The sequence below is a fragment of the Miscanthus floridulus genome, chromosome 13, assembly GCF_019320115.1.
Source record: "Miscanthus floridulus cultivar M001 chromosome 13, ASM1932011v1, whole genome shotgun sequence".
NCBI classification, from domain to species: domain Eukaryota; kingdom Viridiplantae; phylum Streptophyta; class Magnoliopsida; order Poales; family Poaceae; genus Miscanthus; species Miscanthus floridulus.
Genome location: NC_089592.1, coordinates 61,892,067 through 61,910,607, shown reverse-complemented (window position 1 = coordinate 61,910,607; position 18,541 = coordinate 61,892,067). Strand labels below are relative to the sequence as shown.

At 53.6% G+C, this 18,541-nt stretch overlaps 1 protein-coding gene across 1 annotated transcript; it reads left to right on the top strand.

The window, feature by feature from the left end:
* The first annotated feature begins 2,646 nt into the window (after positions 1–2,646).
* On the top strand, positions 2,647–3,009 carry LOC136499906 (uncharacterized). Its single transcript, XM_066495399.1, has one exon. The coding sequence runs from the start codon at positions 2,647–2,649 to the stop codon at positions 3,007–3,009; it is 363 nt and encodes a 120-aa protein (XP_066351496.1).
* Positions 3,010–18,541: the final 15,532 nt, after the last annotated feature.

Here is an 18,541-nt window from a genome sequence, read left to right as displayed (position 1 = left end):
ACGACAAAACTACAAATAGTTACGTATTGGTCACTTTCTACACCGACAGTTGATGTCATCCGTGGGGAGGACGCCATACCTTCACGCTTTTGGTCATCGGATGGCCCACCTTTCCGCCATCTCCAACACGATGGTCTCAAGCGATACGACTCACTTCGGCTCGCTAGAGTTTCCCACGCTCCCACCCATTGGGATGTGGGTTCCTCCTGTCTTCGAACCATCCTAGGCCTTCCTCTTCAAAAGCCTGGACTTTGTCGCCGACCGGCTCGGCGTGCTTCGCCTTCACGAGGAGGCGCCAGCCCCAGCACCTATCGGTGGAGGAACGTCCTCCATTGTCTCTGAGCAGCCCGACGACCTCAACAATGAGGCGTCTGCGCTTTGCTCTGAGCCCACGCTAGGCTCAGACCCCGCTGTGAGTAATGTACGCTTTGTTCTTTACTAACTTTTTACTGTCTTTCATCGATTATCCGGGGGGACCCCGTTGTCTGCACCACAACCACCATGTGATCGGTTCCCCTACGGCCTCGTGTCTCTCATGGACATGTACGCCCAGAGGCTCTAAAAAATGCTAATGCCACCCCCTCTCACATCTGAATTCATGGGGATGGCAAGCTATGCTCCCACCTCTTTCCATGACCTCATGGATGACGAGTTTGTGAGCAACGACTCCAGCATCGACGATGTGGTGCCTAGCCACCCTCTATCCTGGGAGTGCGCTATGGCGGACACTCTAGGACAGCTGTCGGTGGTGGCGGAGTCCCTACAGACACACACCCCTCTGAACCCTTGTGCGGAAGCCCTCGCGTGTGCGCGGGAGCACGGCGAGGAGCTATGACAAAGGAGGTAGAACTAGCCGCCACCTACGGCGACACGCTCGGAACAACACACCGCGCCACACGTGCGTGACCTAACGAGCGGCGCCCAAGGTCATGCCCGCCAGGTCCATCGCAACATCAGGATGGGGGAAATGACCCCCACAATTCACTCAGGCTAGCCAGAACATCCCTACCTTGGTGATGCTTCTCTGCGGCCTTCCCCGAGCCTATCAACCCCCAGGAACAAGCGGTACAAATCGGAACCTCCAGGCACTGGTGAAAGCCACCATCGTTCAACAGGCGGAGAGCTCTGTGCCGCAACACCGACTCATGGCCTCTTGCCCCGCTGGGGGAATGGGGGCAATACCAGTCTAGTCGCACTGAGGTCGCAGCTGCACCATGGTCGAACCCAGTGCCCACTTCACACAGACCGCCAGTGCGCGAACGCCTCGGTTTGAACCAAGATGCTCCCAGCATCATCGACAACTAGCATCAGGCCCGACATGATGACGACGTCCACCGAGCGGCAGTGAGAACAGACAACACGGGCCCCCATCGGACCATCAAGAGGAGCGATGAAATGCACCCTAGGCATGGTCGCTACCCAGATGATCGAAGTCCCAGCTCGGATGGCCTGGGACCATGGGCTTTTGGCTGGCGTATTCAGAGAGTGCTGTTCCCACAGCGCTTCTGACCGCCTACCAACATCACCAAGTATACCAGGGAGACAAACCCCGGTATATGGCTCGAAGACTTCCAGCTCGCCTATAGAGCCAATGGAGCGGATGATGACCATTTCATCATTCAGTACCTCCCCATCTACGTGGGGGAGCATGTTCAAGCATGGCTCGAATTCCTCCTGCCTGGTAGCATCCTCGACTGGGCGGACCTCAAGAGAGTCTTCGTCGGGAACTTCAAGGGGATGTACGTCCGTCCTGGGAATTCCTGGGACCTTAAGAGTTGCCAGCAGGAGTCGAACGAGTCCCTGTGGGATTACATTCATAGGTTCTTGAAGCAGGGCAACTCCCTTCTTGATGTCGTCGACGTGGATGTCATCAGCACATTCCTCTCTAGGACAACCTACGAGTCCTTGATCCACAAGCTTGGCTGCGTGAAGCCCCATACCACCCACGACCTACTCAACATCGCCACAAACCATGCCTCTAGCGAGGAGGCGGTTAGAGCGGTCTTCAACGGAGGCTGGGATAAGGGCAAGGATAAGAGAGAAGATTAAGACGAAGGCCCCTCCACACAGAGGAGCAAAAAGAATAAGAAGGATCAGCACCGACCGGCCAACTCCGGGTTGGTCGTCGTGGTCGATCGTACAAGCAAGCAGCCCCAACAGGGCCTGCCCAACCACTTCGACAAGCTCATGGAGAGCCCCTGCACCAACCATGCCTACCCCGTCAAGCACCTCTATAAGGACTACGAGCTCCTCAAGCACTTTCTTTAATCGGCCAGCGGGCTGAAAGAAGGATAGGGCAAGGAGGTAGCAGCCAGCAAAGGAGGCGAGGCAGGCATGGATGGGGATGACTTTCCCGATCCCGAGGAATGCATCATGATCTTCGGAGGATCTGATGCCATCCACTCCAAGCGTTAGCACAAGGTACGCTACAGAGAAGCATGCGCCATCAAGACGGATGTCCCCTCCTTCCTTAGCTAGTCAGAATGTCCAATCACCTTCGATCAGAGGGACTATCCCTCCCAAGTTGCTAGACTAGGGCACTACCCACTCATCATCGACCCCATTGTCCGCAAGAAGCACCTCACCAAGGTGCTGATGGATGGAGGCAGCGGCCTCAACATCCTCTACGTTGACACCCTCGACGCCATGCGCATCCCCTGGTCGGAGCTCTGTCTAGCGGGCTCTCCCTTCCATAGCGTGATCCTAGGGACACAGACGTACCCGCTTGGGCAGATCGACCTACCTATCATGTTCAGCAACCAAGCCAACTTCCGCTCAGAGGTCCTCACCTTCAAGGTGGTGACTGGGTCCTACCATGCCATCTTGGGGTGGCCGTACTACGCCAAGTTCATGGTGATCCCCAACTACACCTACCTCAAGATGAAGATGCTGGGACCAAATGACATCATCACCAGTGGTAGCACCTTCTTGCATGCCTTCACGTGTGACCATGAGCACTTCGAGCTCACCACCTGCCGTCATCAACTCTACCGAGCTTCCTCAGCTTAGAGAATCATCGACTCCAGCGGTCCCGGACTCCAACAAGCTGACCTCTTTGACTGCCTTCCGCCCGAGCAAAGAAACCAAGGCGATGGGGATCGACTCCACTGATCCAACCAAGACGGTGTAGATTAAGACCTAGCTCTCGGCAAAATAAGAATGCGAGCTCATTGACTTCCTACGTGCCAATCATGATGTCTTTGCATGGAAGCCTTCTGACATGCCGAGCATACCACGAGAGGTCGCTGAGCACGCACTGCGCCTCATCCTAGGCTCGAAGCCCGCCAAGCAGCGCCTGTGTCACTTTGACGACGAGAGGCATAGGGCCATAGGCGAGGAGGTTGCCAAACTCCTGCCAGCCGGATTCATCAAAGAGATATACCACTCTGACTGGCTTGCCAATCCTATTCTTATTAAAAAGAAGACCGAGAAATGGAGAATGTGTGTTGATTATACTGGCCTCAACAAGGCGTGTCCAAAGGATCATTTTCCTTTGCCATGCATAGACCAGATAGTCGACTCCACCTCGGGATGCAAAATCCTCTCTTTTCTGGATGCCTACTCAGGCTATCACCAGACCATGATGAAGGAGTCCAATCAGCTTGCAACCTCATTCACCACCCTATATGGTTCGTACTGCTACATAACCATGCCTTTTAGTCTAAAGAATATTGGCGCCACCTATCAATGGTGCATGCAGCAATGCTTCGCCAACCAAATTGACCCGCTCGACCAACCTAATCAGGTTGATCGGCCAAAACCAACCATCACCATCTATGTTGATGACATAGTGGTCAAAATGGCTCAAGCTTGCGACCTAATCACAAACTTAGCCGCAACGTTCGCGAACCTTCAAAGGTTCAACATCAAACTGAATCCCAAAAAATGTGTTTTTGGGGTTCCAAAGGGAAAGCTGCTTGGATACATTGTGTCCGAACGTGGCATCAAGGCCAACCCCAAGAAAATCATGGCCATCTCCAACATGGGGCCTATACCCAACATCAAAACCATACAAAGGCTCACTGTCTGTTTAGCCGCCCTGAGCCAGTTCATCTCCTGGCTAGGCGAGAGGGGAATACCTCTCTACAAACTTCTTAAGAAGATAGACACATTCGTCTGGACTAAGGAAGCACAACAGGCTTTGGAGAGCCTCAAAACGTCATTGACGTCGGCCCCAATCCTCGTCGCTCTCGAATGGGGAGAACCCCTCCTCCTCTACATCGTGGCAAGCAACCACATGGTGAGCGCCACCCTAATCATCGAAAGGGAGGAGCCAGGACACCACCTTAAGGTCTAGTGACTCGTATACTTTGATAGGGAGGTACTCACCGACGCTAAGGTCCGGTACCCCTAGGTGCAAAAACTTCTATACACCATGCTGATGGCGACCTAGAAGCTCATGCACTACTTCACCGACCATGAAGTCTCGGTCGTCACCTCATACCCGCTCGGAGACATCATCCACAACCATGATGCCGTGGGATGAATCTCCAAATGGGCACTTGAGCTAATGGGCCATGACATCAGGTATACCCCCTGTACTACTATCAAGTCTTAGGCTCTTGCGGACTTTGTCGCCGAATGGATGGAGGTCTAGCTCCCGACCCCAGATGTCACCCACGAGTAATGGTCGATGTACTTCGACAGGTCCATGATGGGGCCTGACTCAGGGGATGGAGTGGTTCTGATCTCCCTAGAGGGGAGTAGGCTCCGCTACGTGATCCACCTCCACTTTTCAGCCTCAAACAATGCCATAGAATATGAGGCCCTCGTCAATGGACTCCGCATCGCCATCGAGCTCAGCGCCACACGGATTTACGTCTGTGGTGACTCGGAGTTGGTCATTGACCAAGTCATGAAGGAGTCCTCTTGCAAAAGCCCCCTCATGACAGCATACTGCTAGGAGGTGCGCAAGCTTGAGGACAAATTCCAGGGGATCGAACTGCATTATGTCCCCCAAAAGGACAACGATGCTACCGATTTCCTAGTGAAATTGGCTGCCAGGCAAGCTCCAACTCCAGATGACGTCTTCATCAACGACCTCCACGAGCCGTCTGCCCATATCCTAGAAAGTCCAATCTAGACATGCTTCGATACCAACCCGACGCCCAGGGGCTCCGACCTAGGTGCCTCTGCGACGACATCACCCATCGATGTCGCTGTGGTAGCACTCGATCAAGCTAACTGGTGAACACCGCTGCTCGCCTACCTCCTTGAGGAGGTTCTCCCACCCGAAAGGACTGAAGCACGATGGATCGCTCGATGCGCCAAGACGTTCATCATGCTCAGTGACGAACTTTACAAATGAAGTCCGTCGGTAGTACTCATGAAGTGCATCCCTTCTGACCAAGGGAAATAGGTCCTCCTCGAAGTCCATGCCAAAATCTGTGAACATCACGTGGCCCTGAGGTCACTGGTCGAAAAGCCTTTTACCAAGGTTTATACTGGCCCACCGTGCTATGAGATGTAGAGGAGGTCATCCGCAGGTGTGAGGGATGTCGGTTCTACGCTCGGCAAACACATTTGCCGGCATAGGAGCTCCAAACCATCCCCATCACCTGGCCATTTGCTATCTAGGGCCTCGACATGGTAGGACCCCTAAAAAATGGCCCGGGTGGCTTCACTCACCTTCTCGTTGCAGTCAACAAATTCACCAAGTGGATAGAGGCGAAGCCAATCACTAGCATCTGCTCGGAAGAGGCGGTCAAGTTCTTCCTCGATATCATCTACTGATTTGGCGTTCCTAACTGTATCATCATAGACCATGGAACTAACTTCACCGGGAAGAAGTTCCTAGACTTTTGTGATGGATACGACATCAGGATCGACTAGGCCTCGGTCAGACATCCACGTACTAATGGTTAGGTTGAACATGCCAATGGTATGGTCCTCTAAGGACTTAAGCTGCGCATCTTCGACTGGCTCAACAAGTACGCTAGGCGATGGGTCACAGAGGTCCCAACAATCCTCTAGAGCATAAGAACGACCTCAAACTAATCCATAGGGTTCACACCCTTCTTCCTGGCCTATGGAGCAGAAGCAGTATTGCCCTCAGACCTCGACCACAGTGCCCTAAGAGTGAAGGCCTTCGACCACGACCAAGCCACGGAGGCTCAACAAGACACGGTCGACCTACTCGAGGAGGCCCGTGAGATGACCGTCATCCGCTCTGCTCGCTAGCAACCGACTCTCGGTAGGTACCATGAAAGGAAGATCAGGGGGAGGACCCTCAAGGTCAGTGATCTCATACTCCGGAGGACCCAATCAATGAAGGAGAAGCATAAGCTCTCTCTACCATGGGAAGAACCCTACACGGTGACTGAAGTGATCCGACCGGGCACCTATCGACTGAAGGACGACAATGGCAACGTTCTCACCAACACTTGGAACATCGAACAATTACGTCGTTTCTTCCTCTAAAGATTCGGTCTTACCGCTTTCTTTCATTCAATGTTTGCTCCTACAAGCATCCTAGCCTGAACACTTTGGCCCGAGTCACTCGGGGGCTCCACATGGGTGCGATACCTACTCGACGTCTATTTTTTACTACCATATAGTAAATACTTTTTACCCGAACGAAAGGGTACTTTTCGTGTGAATGAAAGGATGTCGCCCGAGCGAAAGGGCATTCCATTCCTTTGATTACCCTATGTGATTTTGTTTTAACTCCCGACTGATCGCACCCCGCCATGACCTATGGTTACGAGCAGCCAAGCCTCGCGGGCCACGCTCGGGTTCTTAAAGTTGCAGCCTACGGAACGAATGGGCAGGTGCAAAAAAGAAATGATGAAAACAAAGTTATGCTAGGATGAACACAGAGAAACGGATGGGACCAGCTTCCCCTTACAAGGTGATTTCATCACAAAAAGTAACTGATGTATTCATGAATACAAAAACTATTCACACGGGGGCTCCCCCATGAACTTAAACGGTTACATTTGTTGACCACTTCTACTCTGAATGCTACTATGGCTGCTCGGCGGCATCGGCCGACAGCGTGAGCCGCTAGACATAACTACTACCAGGGTCTAGGTCCAACCACCCACCAAAAGTAAGGCCACGACACATGCCAAAGGCAAATGCCGAAGCAGCAAGCTATAGATGCTTAGCAGAAGAACATGGAGCTCCGGACTTTCTCATGCAGATGGGGCAGTTCCTAGATGGGGACACTACTCGCCGAAGTATGTCTACCATGGCTGGAGGATGTCTCATCAAACTTTATGAATTGGCCGACCTGAGCAGCCACAAGGGCAAAACCCCCCACCAGTGCAGTCCTGGGCGGCTTCCCCTCTGACAAGGCTTGCCCAGAGAAGATTCGCCGAAAGGAATCCATGTGTGGCTCCATCCCAACAAAGGCCTCATAGATGGTGATAAATTCGGTGATGTACAACACCCTCCAGCACACTACCTCCTTCGATGGAAGCAGCACCCTCTAGTGCGCCACCTCCTTCGGAGAAAGCAGCCCCTTCTCGGTGAAGGCGACCAACACCATCTCATCTATGTTGGATGACCTCCAACTCGACATTACGCTCCAAACTCACGAGTAGATCTATGAGTTCCCCTCTCCCTTCCCCTATTTAAAGAGACGACGCAGCAGTTGGAGAAAGGTGAAGGGTTGGGGCGAAAAACCCTCTCCCTTCCCATATTCAATGCAGATGGGAATGCGACGGGACGTGTCCTGACCAATGGGATGCGCCCTGCTCAACGAGACAGCGCCTGGTCAGTAGGACATGGCCTAGGCATGGCCTAGCACTACCGCACATCGGGTGTGGGAAACAAAGCGCAGCCACGCGTAGACGGCTCTCCGCCTTCCCAGGTAGGACCTGGAAGGGCCCAACGACAGAACCTCCATCAAGGGAGACCAACGGGCCTCCTAAGTTGATCGAACGGCTCAGGGGAACACCAAGGGACAGGTAAGGAGCAGCGGGATGCCTCATGCAGGCTATGCCATCTCTGTCAAGAACGATGGACATGGGTCCCGATCGGACATATCCGATGCGAGCTCCTCAAACCCGTCACTCGAGTCATCAAGGTAACTTTACCAAAACCTTTTATTTCATTTATTTCCTTTATTTTACATAATCATTCTTTCATCACTACTCAAACATGCATTAACACATTCATCCATGCATGCATTCTTTCATTCGTCCCATGAATCTAAAGCATCGCATATGCAGTTGATGCATCACAACGCTTCATGTTGCGTCGCAAAGCGGTAGTTGCCTCATTCAACATGAGCAACGACCAACCAGGGTTTGAAGGCTGGCCCACAAAGGGCTCGAGGCTGCCCTTGCATCAAATAGAGCTAGCGGAGAAAATGCAGATGAGCCCCAGTGGCCCTCGCTTAATCTGCTCCGAAGCAGATAGGGTCATATCAACCTTCTCGTTTGAACCTAACCTCGAGCCATGCCCATAGAATCTCCATCGAGGGAAGGCCAGCGAGCCACCTGGGTCAGTCTCTGGAATGACCTAGGCATCTACTGGGACATGGGTCAAGGAGTAGTGGAATGCCACATGAGGGCTATCCCGACCCCATCATGAATGATGGACCCAGATTTCACTCGAACGTGCCCGTTAGTGAGCTCACCGAGCGCGTCACTCGAGCCATCGAGGCAAGCGACGTTAGCTTGGCCCCTTCGATTATGGAAACCACGGACAGGGTAATGCACGAAACACAACCGACCCCTACCGAGCCCAATGGGGGCTCAAGGGCATGACATGACGATGCACGGATCCGTGACCCCAAACTCGCTCGATTTCTCGGCTACGCCTCGGCTGCACCCAATGCCTAGATCCATGAGTCCGCCTTGCTTGATCCCTTGGTTGTCCCTCGGCTACACCCGACGCATGGGTCCACGACCCCAAACTCGCCTGATCTCTCAGCTACGCCTCGGCTACACCCGGCGCCTGGATTTGTGAGTCCGCCTTGCCCGATCCCTTGGCTGTCCCTCGGCTACACCCGACGCATGGGTCTGTGACCCCAAACTTGCTTGATCTCTCGGCTATGCCTCGACTGCACCCGACGCCTGGATCCATGAGTCTGCCTCGCCCGATCCCTTAGTTGTCCCTCGGTTGCACCCGACGCATGGGTCCATGACCCTAAACTCGCCCGATCTCTCGGCTATGCCTTGGCTGCACCCGACGCTTGGATCCGCAAGTCCACCTCACCCGATCCCTTGGCTATCCCTCAGCTACACCCGATGCTCAGGTCCATGACCCCAAACTCGCTTGATCTCTCGGCTATGCCTCGGCGGCACCCAACGCCTAGATCCACGAGTCCGCCTCGCTCAATCCCTTGGCTGTCCCTTGGCTGCACCCGACGCATGGGTCCATGGCCCCAAACTCGCCTGATCTCTCGACTACACCTCGGCTGCACCTGACGCCTGGATCTGTGGGTCCACATTGCCTGATCCCTTAGCTGTCCCTTGGCTACACCAGACGCACGTGTCCATGACCCCAAACTCGCTCGATCCTTTGGCTACGCCTTAGCTATGCCCGACGCACAGGTCTGTGACCCCAAACTCACCCGATCCTTCGGCTATGCCTCCAAACACCTGGGTCCATGCTCCTGGAAATAGTGGATCAGAAACTAGGAAGAGGAGGCTATGCCCACCAAGGTGCACATGCACACACACGCCCACTGACAAAACCTCACAGGTGATTCTGCTCGAATCATCCGGGGGGCTCAGGGGCTACACCCGCGGGAGCGCTCGCTCACACTCGCTGTTGAAACCAAAAAATCCCTTGCGTTGGCAACACGAAACCCCCCTAGACAATTCTATCCAAATTGCCCAGGGGCTCGGGGGCTACACCCTCGGGTGCGCTCGTGTGCACCCGCCATCAAGACGAAAAAACCCCAGACGATTCTACTCAAATCGCCCAGGGGCTCCTGTCGGGTTCATAAAACCTAGGATCCCTAATGGGCCTGCTCCCCAGCAAAAGCTCGACCCAGCAGACGACGTTGCGAATGACGCGCAACATCTGGGCCGGCCTAGGAACCTAATGACATGCCAAAAGGGTGATCTAGTCTCCGATCAGAAAGCCTGGCCAAGGAGGAACAACGCTCGCTTCTGACTCCAGCCCGCCTCTCCGACCGAGAGGCTTGGCCAAGGAGGAACACCGCTCGCTTCCAACTCTGACCCACTTCTCCGACCAGAGGCCTAGCCAAAATCTCTGACTCTGACCCGCATCTCCGACCGGAAGGCCTAGTCAACGCCCGCCTCCATGCTCTGACTCTGACCCGCGTCTCCGTCCGGGGATACACCGAACCTCTGCTCATAGCTCTTCTCCGACCGGCGCAATCGGAGCCGACTGGGACCATCTGACCGGGGATGCCAGCTTTGTAAGGGCCTAGGAAACAAGCAGAGCAAGTTAGGACACTCGAGACAACCGCAGTACCAAGGACCGTACCCTACACGCCTGCAGGACAATTCTGTCAGACCATGTCAGAAGGGTGCTCTGCAACCTTCTAGACATGTCAGAACCCAAATAGTATTGAGGGCGCCAACATTTGCCCTACAATATTGTGGGCACCATCAATTCCCATACTAGGCAAATGCGGTAAGGCCCCCCACATGCATTTGGGCAACCATAGTGTTGTGGGCGCTGGCATTTGCCATACCTGTGAAACACGGTAAAACCTCCCACATGTGTCTGACGTCAACAGTATTGTGGGCGCCTATAATCATCTTGTACCCGATGGCGTGGGCAATAAGACTTAGTAGCACACTCTCTCTCTCTCACTTGTAAGGCCGTCCCCTTCATCCATAAAAGGGGATGCGCTCTCTCCAAAAAGAGGACGACTCGATTGACAAACGATCGATACAACAACAACACACGATTCACTCCAACTCCCTCTGCTAGACTTTAGAACTCAAAGGCTCTAAAGCTACATAGAGCATATGCACATAGGAGCTCCCATCACTCTCGGCACTTTGACCAGAGTCCGACTGGACCTCTTGCACCCCCACCTTACTCCTACTCATTTGTAACCCCACAGCAAACTTTGAGCACCTAGGCTCAGGAATAAAGTCACCAACCGACTCAAACTAGACGTAGGGCATATTGCCTGAACTAGTATAAACCCTGTGTCATTGAGTGCTAGGTCACCTCCAATCACAACGTACGACAAAACTACAAATATTTACGTGTTGGTCACTTTCTGCACCGACACTACCCCTGCTCACAAATTTCTTTGGGGGTTACTGCACTACTACCAAATTGAGTTGCAGCACCTCAATCCCAATGAAATCTAGCACATGGTGGTGTTTGTCGCCTTGTTTGAGGGATTCCTAGGGATCAGTCCCCACTTCAACCTATGGCGGTACTTCTTCGCCGTCACCCTTCAGAAGAAGCGGGAGAAGAAGCAGGAGCTGAACATGCCGATGGGATGCGCTGGCATGCAACTCTAGAACAACCGGGTCGGTGAATACCCATCAATGCATCTATCGACCTCCAACAAGGGGTGACATTCGCATTGGTTCTATCTCAAGAACGACGCAACCGCCCCCTGCTAGAGTTCACCAGGCACCTAGTCGAAGAGGTCCCAGACTCGTGGAGAAAGTGGGGTGTCCCGGAGAAGGACAAGAAGAGGATCTAAGACTACCTCACCAGCATCCGAATCCTAAAGGAGAGGGGCCTGAAGGGGCCAGGCATCATCGGAGCCTACCACATGAGAAGGGTGGCATCGTTGATGAGGCGCATGCTATCGTTGTACGCGATGGCGCCCGAGGCGTCATTCGACAGGACAACGCTCGCCGAGGGAGTGCTCTCCCCCTCTAAAGTAGCGTAGTGCATCAAGGAGGCGATGGAGCCTTCGCAGGACAATGTTAGTGCACCCCTCGAGTTCGTGTATCTAGTGCCGGGGCACCCTCCGATGCGGCCAGAACCGGGCTACATCGTCTTCATAAGTTCTCTTTCCTCATGCTTCCTCTTCAATTGAACTCCCGACCCCTTGATACTAACATTGAGATGGGGGGTCCAGCGAGGACGGCGAATCACTCCGAGGCCGAGTGGTAGAGGAAGGTGAAGGAGGACGAGAGGAAGAAGAGGTTGCGGAAGCTGCTGGCATGGGAGCGAGGGGAGGACACTGACAATGACAACGACGACGATGAGGAGGACACGATGAGGTAGTTGCCGACACTGAGCAGGATGACCTGATGAGCAAGGATATGCTAACATGTACCTGCTCATCCTTATAGGGGTCGGGACCCTTCCCATTTCATGGAGGGGAAGGCGCGTCTGTGAGGCTGGTGGAGACAGGCCGGACCATCGGCCTGCCCCAAGCGCCAGCAGGGGCGGGTGGATCTGCCGCCACACTCAAGGTGTAGGCAGAAGAGGGTGGCTCCACCGCCACGCCCCAAGAGCCAACAGAGGTGGGCAGATCTACCGCTACACCCGAGGTGCCAACGGAGGAGGGTGGCCCCGCTGCCGTGCCCCTAGATGCAAGGGAAGCGAGCTCCTCTGCCCGAGAGTAGGGGGTAGGCTCAAAACGGCCTTGCCCCGATGAGGCGGAGTAGGGGTCTAGGGGTTCGCCCCCCAAACATGTCTGCCATCCAACAACACTAGTGTAAGTCACCAGCTCTTCTATTTTCTCTATTTTTCTCTATTTTCAACGTGACTTATGCCTTTTATTTCTCGCAGCGTCTTGAGGTGGTGCAATCTTTTGGTGCTGGCACCAAAGAAGAGCGTCGCCCTTCAGGTGAGGCGGCGATTATCGATCGACGTCGCACCCACTTCAGGCAGGAGCACTGGTGTTACTGCCTTGCCGACTAGTTAGGTGTCGCCCATGTTGGTGCCCATGCCCTCGGCGGGGCAAGTGGACGCGGGGGCTCGAAGGATGCCCTCGGAGGTCGCTGAGGAACTGGTAATAGAGGTGGTGCCACTGCCGACGATGGGTCAGACGAAGCTTCCGACCGCGCTTATGGTGCCGACCGCGGCGGGCACGACGCAGCTGAATGAGGCCCCACCAACGCAGATGGAGGTGGCGGTGGCTGTGATGGATGGGCCGTAGTCGGGCGTTACTATGGTGGTGTTTGAGGTAGTGGTACGACCTGCGCCATCGGCAACCAAAGCGACGACGCCTATCTTGGGCCGGACAAAGGGGGATGCGGCCAAGGGATCCCCAAACATCATGGTGGTTGCCGAGGGGATCAGCGGGGAGTCATCCCTGGCCCTGACATCGTGAGGCAGCCACTCGCTCACATGGCGTGAGCCTCTGCTCCAGTGGACAAACTCGCAGGACCTATCGTCAACACTCTTCACCCTCGATGATGCCGCTGAGTGCATGGAGCGGGAGAGTCTTGACATGGGAATTACGGCCACGCTGGAGGCCTTGGACCATGCCAGGGGCGCCCTATGCGAAGTCATCATTCCCACTGGCTGGGTATTCGCTTGATCTTACCTTTTGCTCTCTTCTTCCTTTATGTATTTTTTGTGGTCTGACCCTTATCTCCTTTCAGTCCCTCATTGCTCGCAGCCAGGAGAAATCTCGGTTCCTTCCCGAGCAGAAGGAGAGCTAGGACCGCCTCATCGAAGAGGCATGACTGCACGGGGATGTGATCACCTAGCTCATTGTTGGCCAACAAAGTGTGGCCGAGCAAACTCCCCTTGCCGAGGAGACAGACAGTCTTCGACTGCGGGAGGCCGATGCCCATCGACATGCAGACGAGGCCGAGAGGGCATTCGAGGCCCTATCGGTGAGGGCATGCCAAAGTTAGGAGGGAGCGGGATGAGCTGCTTTAGAGGGATGCTGAGACCCACCAGCGGATCCTTGACCTTCTGGCCAAGGCTAAGAGGGAGCGGGAGCTAAAGCTAGGAGCCGGGGAGAAGCTCATGGCCCTAGAGTGGAGGGCAAGTCTGGATGCCAAGGCGGTCACCTAGCTATGCAAGGAGTGGAACAAGCTACACTAGACCATGGAGAGGCTCCACTCGGAGCGTGGCATGGCATGTGAGGAGCGCGACCAGGCCATCCGGGAGCGTGGCACCGCACAACAGAAGATTGGCTTCCTCTAGGCCAAGCTTGGAACCATGGCAAATCAGAGGCTGGAGGCCGAGGGCGTCTTTGCCAGGCTGGCCACGGACCTCGCCAAGGTGAGGAGGAACCTTTAGGTGGAGAGCAACAAGCTTAGTATCCTAAGTGCCACCCTCAGACTAGTCTACGATGACCTGTAGGTGGTGCGGTCGGAGGGGACTAGTGCACTCACAGCCCATGGCATCGATATCATGGCACAGGTGTGCCAGCTTGAGAGGGACGCTCTTCGCTCTAGAGTCACCCAATCCTTTGCCATCACTCGTTCTCATTACGCGGACATAATTGACTTGGAGATAATGAGCCATGGCTTCGTGCCTGGCTATGAAGCCTTTGAGCTGGATGAGATAGAGACGGTGGTGGCTCCTCTTGTGCGGCACCTGGCGGACAAAATTGAAGACATAGTTCTCTCCCGGAGGGGCTAGTTTAGTCAAGTAGGTCGAATGAACATTATTGTTATCTATGGACAAGTGCCGACCCTTATGTATCGTAAAAACAAATTTGTAATTTCGTTTTGTTTGTTTAAACTTGTTTTCTTCCCTTTTTGTGTGCGAAAAGGGGCTCACGTATTCTGACCCTTCCGTTCATTAAGACCATAGGGCCCAAGGTGTAAGAGGGAAACTTCGATCATGCTGGTGAGCAAAGATACCATAGCCGCTGAGGTGTAGGTTTTTGGCAGTCCAACCAGCCATGCTCTGTTATTCATTTCCGCAAACCTTGCCACTAAACTTAATGTGAGGAACAGGTTTGGCATGGTGATTGTTTCAAAAAGGGTGTATTTATACCGTTATCCCAGCCCCCGAGTGAGATCCAACCCCTTACCGTTGCTAGGGCCGAATGTCACTGAAGGTCAAGGAGAGGATAGCGAAACTAGTAGGAGAAAGCATCTCTTGTACTCGCACATACCCCCTCCCTAGGATCATAGCTATCATTCTACGACTGTGCATTCCATCTCCTTACAAGTCCAACTTTCCTCGAGCCCCCGCGTGTAGCAGGGATTCGGTCGAGGGTTGACTCATTTTTGTGGTTGTCGCCCCGTCCATGGTTTCCACAACCAGAGGGGTTGTGTTAACGTCACTTGCCTCAATGGCTCGAGTGACGCACTCGGTGAGCTCACTAACGGGCATGTTTGAACTAAATCTGGTTCCATCGTTCATGATGGGGTCGGCAAAGCCCTTGTGTGGCATTCCATTGCTCCTTAACCCGCCTTCTAATAGATTCCCCCTCAATGGGGATTCTATGGGCTCGGCTAGAGGCTAGGACCAAACGAGAAGGTCGAGATGAGGCCATAGGGGCTCATCTATGTTTTCTCCCCTAGCTCTTGTCCAACGCAAGGCGGCCTTGGGCCCTTCGTGAGCCAGCCTTCGAACCTCAGTCTCTCAATCTAGGACCGGGCGGCTTGAGCCCCCAAGCCCTATGGGGTTCAGTAGGGGTCGACCGTGTTTCATGCATCACCCCATCCTCGATTTCCACAACTAGAGGGGCTAAGCTAACAACACTTGCCTCGACAACACGAGTGTCGCGCTCGGTGAGCTCGCTAACGGGCATGTTTGAGTGGAATCCGGGTCTGTCATCCACAGATGGGGTTGGTAGAGCCCTCATGTGGCACTCCACTACTTCTTAACCTGCCTCCCGACAGATGCCTGAGCCGTTCGATAGGCTCAGGTGGCCCGTTGGCCTCTCCTCGATGGAGATTCTATGGGCTTGGCTCGAGGTTAGAAACGAATAAGAAAGGTCAAGACGTCCCTGTCCACTTCTAAGCGGGGTCGGGCAAGGCCGTAGGGGCTCATCTTAGTTTTTCTCCCCTGGCTCTATTTGATGCGAGGCAGCCTCGAGCCCTTTGTGGGCTGGCCTTTGAACCTCGATCGGTCATTGCTCATATCGAATGAGATGACTACTGCTTCATCACGCAACGCGAAGCATTGTGATGCAGTAATTACATATGCAATGCTTGGATGTATGGGATGAATGAATGGATGAACGAATGTATGAACAAAAATGGATGAATGAAAATGGATGAATGAACGATCATATAATGGAAAAGAAAAAGTGGGGTCAGTAAAGATACCTTGATGGTTCGAGTGACGGGTTTGGGAGGTTCTTACCGTATGTGTCTATGTGGGGTCCGGGTCTGACGTTCATGACAGGGCCAGAGTAACCTGCATGAGGCATCCCAATTTTCCATACCCGTCTCTCGGCAGTGGCTCAAGCCATCCGATCGACTTGGGTGACTTGCCGACCTCTCCTTGATGGAGATTCCATAGGTGGGCCCCTCCAAACCCTTCCGAGAAGGTGGAGGCTAAAGCTTGGAGTGCGGAGACAAAGAGTCTGATTACGCTGGTGAGCAAAAATGCCGTAGTCGCTGGGGCGTAGGGTCCTAGCAGTCCGACCAGGTTTACTCAAAGTTTGTGCCCGCACACCATGCCTCCAGTTTTTTAACATAAGGAGGGGTCAGGCAAAGAGAAATGTCTAGCGAATACACACTCTCGCCAGCCCCCGAGCGATGTCCAACCCCCTACCATTGCTAGGGTCAGAGGTTTAGTAGTGAAATTAATGCGTAAAGTAAGGGTGCTCATCTCTCGGCAACGGTTTTGAGCTATTCAATCGACCTAGGCACCGGGTTTACCTTGATGGTAAGAGTGATGGGTTCAGGAAGCCTCCATCGGATATGAGCGGGATCCTATCTGCTCCCTACCCATTCCTTGGCTGTGGCCAAGCCATCCGGTCGACTTGTGTTACCTACCCTGGCGAGACTTTCCTATGGAGATAAAGGATGAGGACATCCCATGCAAGAATTGAGTTAGATAGATAAGCCAAGCTGAGAAAACTTGTAACAAATGGACAAGTTCTTGAATTTCGGTATAGCAAACAGCTTCTTAGCTCTTCTCCCCTTTTTGCATAAAAAGTTAGTGCGTTCCGACCCTTTCCGTCATTAAGGTTGTAAAAGCTCAGATTGCGAGTGAGCCAATTCTAATCACGCTGGTGAGCAAAGACACCGTAACCGTTAGGGCATAGGTTTCCCGCAGTCCGGCTAGTTATACTCAGAGCTTGTTCTCGTAAACCTAGCTCCTTTGCATTAACATGAAAAAGGGGGGCATGCACAAGGAATGTTTGCCGGATAGATACATTCATATCAGCCCCTGAGTGAGGCCTGACCCCTTGCCGTTGCTGGGGTCGGATGTCACGAATGATGGGGGAGTTTTGATAATGAAACTGATAAGAGAAAATGTGTGTTTATTAGAGGTAAAAGTGACATAACTACTCGATGTTCTAGGCATTAGCGAAGACTTCGCCGTCATTAGTCTTGAGCTTGTAGGCGCCTGGATGGAGCACCTCTGCAACCATGTACAGTCCCTCCCACGGCGAGGAGAGCTTGTAGGAGCCTAGACAGAGCACCTCCACAACCACATATGATCCCTCCCACTGCGGGGAGAGCTTGTGGCGGTCCTTGTTGCTCTGGACGAGGCGGAGGACTAGGTCTCCAACGTTGAAGGCTCGTCCCCACACTCGACGGTTGTGGTACCATCGCAACACTTGCTGGTACTTGGCCAAGTAGAGGAGGGCAACATCGCGTGCTTCATCTAGCTGGTCCATGGCATCTTCGAGGGACGCCTTGGCTCCATGTTCATCGTACGCCCTAATCCTTGGCGCTCCATAGTCAAGGTCGGTCGGGAGGATGGCCTTGGAACCATAGACCATGAAGAAGGGTGTGTAGCCGGTGGCTTGACTGGGGGTCATCCTCAGGCTCTAGAGCACTGAAGGTAGCTTGGTGACCCAGCGTGCTCTAAACTTATTTAACCAGTTGAAGATCCTGGGCTTGAGGCCCTATAGTACCAAGTCGTTTGTGTGCTCGACCTGCCCATTTGTTCGGGGGTGCGCGATGGCGGCCCAATCGACTCAGATGTGGTATTCATCACAGAATCAGAGGAACTTCTTTTTGGTGAACTACGTGCCATTGTCCGTGATGATGGAGTTCAGGACTCCAAAGCAATGGACGATGTCGAGGAAGAACAACATGTCTTGCTCGGATTTGATCGTGGAGATCAGCCGAGCTTCTATCTACTTTGTAAACTTGTCTATGGTGACAAGCAAGTGGGTGTAACCTCTGGGCGCCCTTTTGAGAGGTCTGACCAGATCAAGTCCCTAGACCGTGAATGACCACATGATAGGGATCATTTGGAGCGCTTGGGCTAGTAGGTGGGTCTACCGAGCATAGTACTAACACCCTTCGTAGGTGCGTACAATCTGCTCGGCATCAGCTACTACAGTGGGCCAATAGAAGCCTTGTCGGAACATGTTTCTGACTAGAGTTCTAGGCATGGCATGGTGATCACAGACCCCACTATGGATATCACTCAGCAAATGCTTTCCCTATTTGATGGGGATGCAGCGCTGTAGGATCCTGGTGGGGCTCCGCTTGTAGAGTTTGCCCTCCACAAGGACGAAGGACTTAGCGCGGTGCACAAACCATCGAGCCTCTGTCTTGTCCATCAGAAGTGCATCACAGAGGAG

Bases quoted from the DNA above. Each gene is read 5' to 3' on its own strand.
- LOC136499906 (XM_066495399.1), top strand. From the start codon at position 2,647: ATGCGCATCCCCTGGTCGGAGCTCTGTCTAGCGGGCTCTCCCTTCCAT.